General features: G+C 51.2%; 1 protein-coding gene across 1 annotated transcript; it reads left to right on the top strand.

The window, feature by feature from the left end:
• Positions 1 to 200: 200 nt before the first annotated feature.
• On the top strand, positions 201 to 4422 carry Rasl11b (RAS like family 11 member B). Its single transcript, XM_028780794.1, has 4 exons — positions 201 to 494; positions 1026 to 1082; positions 2240 to 2316; positions 3064 to 4422. The coding sequence occupies exons 1-4, from the start codon at positions 356 to 358 to the stop codon at positions 3532 to 3534; spliced, it is 744 nt and encodes a 247-aa protein (XP_028636627.1). The 5' UTR covers positions 201 to 355; the 3' UTR covers positions 3535 to 4422.
• Positions 4423 to 7202: the final 2780 nt, after the last annotated feature.

Raw genomic sequence — 7202 nt, 5'->3', positions numbered from 1 at the left:
CCTCACGCCGGGCGCCCTGTTTTCCTCGGATCTCACGGGGCTCCGCACTCGCTCTCGGCTCCAGTGGGGGCGCAGCCTCGTTGTGGAGGCCGTGGGCGGGGCCTCGAGCGGGGCGCCCGGAGATTGGCTGCTGGAGTGGAGGCGGGGCCTGGGCCGGAGAAAATCCGCGCCCGGGCGGCTGCGGTCCCAGCCGCGAGCCGGAACCGCTGAGCCTCTCGTCTCCTCGCGCTCTCTCCCGTTCCTTCCAGTCTCTGCTCGCGCGGTGTCCGACCGGGTACCCTCCTCTCCTTGCAGCGCGAGCCGTCTCCTGTCCTGACTTTCCTCCCCGCTCCGTGCACCCCCGGCCGTAGCGGCGATGCGCCTCATCCAGAACATGTGTACCATCGCAGAGTACCCCGTCCCGGGCAGCACCGCTGCCGACTGCTGCCTGGGGGCTGCGGGCCGCCGGCTCGTCAAGATCGCCGTGGTGGGGGCCAGCGGCGTGGGCAAGACCGGTGAGTCCAAGCGAGGAACCCGCTTGGTCGAGGGGCGGGACCTGGGAGCCCCCCACCCAGACTGGAGATGAGAGAGGTGGGCGTTGCAGCGGGATCCTCCGCCCCTTCATGCCCCTGCTTCGACGGGAGAGGGCCACTGGGGCCCAGTCTGGCCCGCCGACTACCAGATTAGAACTTTGGGGCTTTGAGCTTCTGGCAGGATCTGGGTCGGAATGGGGAGTTAGTGACTGTAACCCCTCCTGGAGTTCCGTAAGGTAGGAAGAAGCTCGCCTGCTGCAAGGTTTAGGTGTGGCCCAGCTGGGCTCCCCGGAGGGGCTGGGCCTCTAGACCCTTTCCGCTGTCACAGCAGTAATTCACTGGTTTCTGTCTTCTCGCTTCTGGCAGAGGGGTCAAGTAGCTACAGGATAAGAATTTCCCTTGGTGGCCGGCTGTGACTTTCTTTGGAAGAGTTGTTTTCCAGGTGGGGGTGGGGCGGAGACCCATCTAACTTAGTAGCTTAACGATCGGTCTGTTTTCTTTTCTGAATTGCAGCTCTGGTGGTCCGGTTCCTCACTAAACGATTCATCGGGGACTATGAACGAAATGCAGGTGAGGAAATGCACTGAGACAAAGCCTGTTGGGGTTGCTGCCCTCCTGTCTCAGTACCTTCAAGGACACTTCCTTCAGAGTGACAGTGTTTAGCATCAGGATTCTGCCACTTCCAATTCTGCCCGCGCTCTCTCCCCCCCTCCCTCCCAGCTGCCATCTGGCCTCATTCCATTCCTGGCCCATTCATCATTTTATCAAGTGCCTGAAAGTATTCCCTGTGGTATGTTTTAACTATAGGGACCCCAGTTGGAAGCACCCTTTGTACTCCAAGGCCTTTTCCTTTAAAACATGCCTGCAAAAGTCATAAAAAAAAAAAATAACCCAACCAAACAAAAACCCCAGCCGCGAGCTCCTCCCCCCTCCCTCTGCTGGCTGCCTTTCAGGAGCGACCTTTTAAAGCAAAGGCCAAAGCAGTGCAGTTGTAAGCCTAAAGTTCTTTCCTTAACAAAGAAAAATAACTGGCTGCCATGATTCTAGCTGGGAGAGCCCCTGAACAACGAGAAGACACACATTTCATTCTCCATGATTGAAAATAGCCACTGTCCCAGAAGGCTTCAGTACTCTCTGACTATGCCCTGCTAAGCAGATTGCTTAAGTTAAGTCGACTGCATGCAGTACCCGTTGGGGACTAATTGGAAGGAGCCATGTAAGCCGTCCCAAGATAAGACATGGTGGCCTTCTGCTCTGACAGCTGATCGGAACCCCAGTGCATGTTCTTGCCAGGGATGCTAACTGTGCATTTACTAACCATGTTTGCCTACGAAGCTGTTATATCCAGCGGGCAAAACATAACTGTTCATAGAATGATACGATGATAAAGTAAAAACAGAAATCCTGTATATAGTGAGCCAGAAACTTCCCTCCAAGAAACTACTCTAGATATGGAAACTCAGTTAAAATTAGACCAGCAAGTTTCTAAAAACCCACAAACTTTGACCTACTTTTGATAAGTCTACCAGCAGGGGCTTAAGACTACACTTGGCCTTTAAGCAAGATCTGAGTTAAATTGAAGTGAATGACATCTTTTTCTTGTGTGTCTTGGTGCAAGCTGTGGTATATTAAAAACACACACACACACACACAAAACCCAAACTGTAATGTTTCATGCGGCTGCACGTGAAAGAGGAAACATAATGGCCTTTTTTTGTCCTTCTTAGGTAATCTCTACACAAGACAAGTTCACATAGAAGGAGAAACCCTGGCCATTCAGGTCCAGGACACTCCTGGCATCCAGGTGAGAAGCTGATGCTGACTGGGCCAAAGCAGCCGCTGGTGGCTGTGGAATTGTTCACTTGTTGTTAAGGTGAAGGGACAGGAGACGTGGGGAGTCAGGTCTAGACTTTACTTGTGGTATGACAGTTTAATTGTACCTGGCCGCAGGTCAGCCTTAGCCTGGCTTAGTTTGGGGAACTGGGCGAAGGAGGGGATCCCCTCCTGTAGGAGGGGTCACTAGGGCAGGGGGAACCGAACCAACCCTTGGGATTGGCAGTAGTTCCTTCCTTTGGTTTTTATTTATGTGCCTTTGGCATCAAAACCCAAATATTCGGGTCCAGTCTCCAACACCCGGAATCACTTTTATGTTGTGGAAAGTTTCTCTGTAGACAAAAGAGCTCTGCTGGGATTTTTTTTCCTTCTCCGTCCTGAACTGGGCAGTTATCCAGGTTTAAATGCTTCCAGCTTCTATCTTCCCCAGACTTACTGTCTAGCCAGTTAATTTCCCATTTTGTGCAACTACAAAGTCGCTCTGCGTGGAGGTCTCTGCAGGTCCATTTTCCACTTGAGTGTGGTGAGCTGCCCTGTTATTTATTCCCTCAGAGCAGCTGCATCAACATATTGTTAAGAAAGCTGAAGTGTGTGGGGCTAGAGCTTGTTTACGACCCATACCCACCATCCCTATGAAGGGTTCTTTTGAAGTGAGGCTGTGCGGGAGCCGGAGCTCTGTGCAGTGCCCAATGCTCACCCTGCTCTCCCCTCTCCTCAGGTGCATGAGAATGGCTTGAGCTGCAACGAGCAGTTGAATCGTTGCATTCGCTGGGCGGACGCCGTCGTCATCGTTTTCTCCGTCACTGACCACAAGAGCTATGAACTCATTAGCCAGCTCCACCAGCACGTGCAGCAGCTCCACCCTGGCACTCGGCTGCCCGTGGTGGTTGTGGCCAACAAGGCTGACCTCTTACACGTCAAGCAGGTTGACCCTCAGCTTGGTCTGCAGCTGGCCGGCATGCTCGGTTGCTCCTTCTATGAAGTATCTGTCAGTGAAAATTACAACGATGTCTACAATGCTTTCCATGTCCTGTGCAAAGAAGTGAGCCCCAAACAGCAGCCCAGCGGCACCCCCGAGAAGCGCAGAACCTCCCTCATTCCCAGACCCAAGTCACCCAACATGCAAGACCTGAAGAGGAGGTTTAAGCAAGCTCTGTCTGCCAAAGTGAGGACTGTCACGTCTGTCTGAGGCACGACTCCTGGAGGGGGTTTGGTCTTCTGGGCAGAGGGCCCGAGGTTCTTCTTAGATGGGACCATTACAGGCTGATGGCAGTTCATGGTTCCAGAAGGAGCAGTGGCAGAGGGGCCTAAGGGGCCTTTGGAATTCTGCAACTAAGGAAGTGAGGGCAGACGGACGGATATGGGACTGACCTGCCCAGTCCATAAAGTGGGGATGGGGATGCTTTTGTTCCTCACTGCCTCATAAGTGATGGTCAGGTGCACCAAATACATGGACTGGGATGGGGAGAACACAGAGAGCATTCACGGCTTTTCTCCCAAGGGGAAGGTTTTCTTTTCTCAGTGACTCCAACATGCTCTCTTTACAGGATATCTTTCTGACTTGAAGGATATCCAGATTTCTTTAAGAATCAAGGAGGGACTCTCCCCACCCCATAAAGGTCAAGTTTTAGACCAAAATATTCCGTGTACAGACACCTGTGAGCTGTGGTCTGCAGGAAGGTGCCGGATCTCCTGACACAGAATGGGTACAGGTGTTGAGTAGCTGTGAAAAAACTCACCCATGGGCTGCCCAACTGTGATGATGTATAGTCGTGTGTATTTTTTTTTTTTCTTTAAACCGTGGCATCAGGTACAGAAAAAAGTGTTAATTGATGGTGGTGTTGATGGTGGTGTGGTTTGTATAATTGACCCATGGCAATGACGTTGGGTTGCATCCTGGGCCTGGCTGAGTTGTGGCTATGGGCGGCTGAGATACTTCAATGCTGTCTTTAAGAGTGACCAGATGCAGGGCTACCTGCCAAATCCCCTACACAGATGCACTTTAAGAAGCCATTTATGCTTTGGCTCAAACTGTAATAATTTATTTTATGTACAATAAATCTCTCATTTGATAAGAGCAGAGTCTGACTGGGTCTTTACTGAAATGTTTACCTTCTTCCTCCAGGAAGCGACTTTTAGAATCCTGTGTTTACTGAGCAAGTTGAGTCAGAGAATATTCCTTCCAGGAGCTAATCTCTTATGTCTTACAACATGTGATCAGTGAGGTCCATTTTATTACCCACATTCTACACAGCACAAAACATCCTTGCAGAACAAATTCAATGACACGAAGTCTACAACCTGCAAACATTGTCACTTGTAATTTGGACTTTCTAGTCCAGAGTTGTGTCTCAGTTTCTTCATGATCTTCTGGGTATACGTAGAGATAGCTGTCTGTCTGTACATCACAGAAGAGCTGCTGAGGGGATGAATGCCTCCACAAAAGCATTCATACGTGATGTACTTAGTGAAGCTTTTTTGGGGCATGCTATGTCCCCAAGCTACACTTTATTCTCACAGTAAGAGCTTACAGCCATTGGTCTGCAACTACTGAGTAGCTGTTCCCGTGGAGCTGTCATCACAAGTGTACACAGCTGGCTGGCCTCTCCTCTGCTGCCACTGGAGCCCAGAAGACACTGCCTGCGAACTCAGTCACTGAGTCTCCATCTCTGTGGGCAGGGCATCATCCTTCTATCTAGACAGCACCTTCCCGATTCTTCTTGGTTCATTCTTCAGATAACCCTGTGAGGTGGGGTAGGGGAGGGCTAACACAATTTCACAAAGAAAGCAGGGTTTAGGTTTTGAGAGATGTCCTCAGGCTCTCGTAAAGGAACTCGGTCGGTGTGTTGAGTATTCAGTCTTATTTCTTCACCATGCCGCATCTCTAAGATGCATTCTGCTACAAAGGTAAGGCAGTGGGGTGTGCCGGGAGTCTGTGGTGATAGGGACTGGGCTATTTAAGCTCATTTTCCCAGGGGACCATCTGACTGCTCTTGACAGTGACATTCTGCTAGTTAAGCTTTGTTATACATAGAACTTTTTTTTTTTTTAATCTCTTCAAAGCTAACCTAACCTCACCCCTGAGAAGGGAGTGTTTTGGCAGCAGGGTGGGAAGTGGTACCTACAGACAACAGAGACAGTACAAGGGCAGAGACAAGTATCTCTACCCACTCTGCTTGTCTTCCTTGCTCACTGACCCTCGCTCACCTGTGTTCTGCAATGGGAGACAAGATGCTCTGGAGAGGGTAGATTTTTGTAGCACAAGACCAAAGAGGAGCTAGACTTACATTTCTTACTGCCCCCTGCCCCCTCTTCCACACCACAGAACCACAAGCATCTCTGTAGGACTCTGCCCAGCCTCTGCAGCCTGGTAGCTGTGCCCTGGGCCTTCTCATCTCCTGCCCTTGGCACCAATGGCTGCCTCTCACCTCCTGACCACTGTGCAGACTCAGCTCTCCACTTCAACTAGGCAGGTCTTTCCGCTACAGAAGGATGAAGTGGAGAGAAGGCAGAGGAAGTGATGTCTGGGAATCTCAGGCGGGAACAACCCCAGACCTAATCTAGGCCACCGTCTCAGGTGGGATTGACTATTCGTAATTCTAGAACAATTGTGTTTTCAGCGTGAGCTTGATCTAATGTTTCATTACTCTCTCGCTCTCAGCACTAGCGTCTCTCCACTTACCCTCCCCCAGTGGATGTCTACAAACTCTGGCCTGAGACACAATCTCCTCTCCCTCTAGGCAGGGATATGTATGAGTCTGATACAGAGGAGGAGAGGAATGAGGGTTTATTGTGTATTTACAACATACAGACTGCACATGCCCTCCTTTAATCTTTGGGACACTCCTGAGGGAGGCTATATCATTGCTACTTTAGGATGAGAAAATCAAGGCCTTGAGATTATGCTAGCTTAGGGCCAGCCAGTAACAGCATCCTACTTCGTTTACCATCTGGGTACCAGAAATAGATGTTTGAAACAAGGACATTCTGCACACTAATGCCACCCTCTATCTTTAGTATCCTATACAGGGAAGGAAGCAATTGGCTGGGCTCTCTCGAAGCCAATCCTAGACCCTAACGAGGCCAGAGTTTATGCCCCAGCCCCCATCCCAGACCCAGTAGCAGCTCTGGGCCTTTTCTGACCAATCAACCTACCTCCCTGGTCCCACTAACCCAGCTTCCTCCACCTCCCTTCTGCTACTGGTTGGGTTACTGCGTGGCCCCAGGGTTCCTGGCTAGTGGTCCACATCTGCTGTTGCCATTAGCCCCAGGCTGCTGGCTGCTCTGGCCTCCAGCCCCCTCGGTAATAAAGATGCCCAGGTTGGAGGGGCTGCCTCCCAGCCAGTCTGTCTCAGAGCCCAACCCACGGCTGTCTTGACGTCTGGCTCTCTAGTTTCCTCCCAGCCTCAAATCAAAATTATTTGCAGCCCTAGGCTGGGCCTGGCCTGGTTGTGCAGTGGTGGGGGAGGGGGAGAGATTGGAGGAGTGGTGGGGGTGGTGGGAGGGAGGCTGTAAAACTGCCTGCCTTCCTCAACCAGCTCCAGAAGGTTTGCCTGACCAGCAGCTCAGAACCCCAAGCTTTAGGGGCACTGGCTGTATTTATAGAGAGCCCCTTATTTATCAAAAAAAAGGGAGGGGGTGAATTTCAGCATTAATCTTTTACCACAAGAGGGAAAAGATAAATCTGGGCAAGGGAACAGTTGTGGGCAGATCCCCACGATGGAGCAGTTGGCACACTGTGGTCTTGCTTAGCAGACTGGAGATGGCGAGTACCCAGCTGTGGCAAACTCCCAGAACCTCTGGGTAGGGTAACAGCCCAGAAGGGAGGCACTTGCCTGCTTACATTAAAGACCCCAG

Source organism: Grammomys surdaster, unplaced genomic scaffold (genome assembly GCF_004785775.1).
Source record: "Grammomys surdaster isolate TR1022 unplaced genomic scaffold, NIH_TR_1.0 372, whole genome shotgun sequence".
NCBI classification, from domain to species: domain Eukaryota; kingdom Metazoa; phylum Chordata; class Mammalia; order Rodentia; family Muridae; genus Grammomys; species Grammomys surdaster.
Note: the sequence above shows the minus strand (reverse complement) of the source record. Positions and strands in the feature narration are given on the sequence as shown.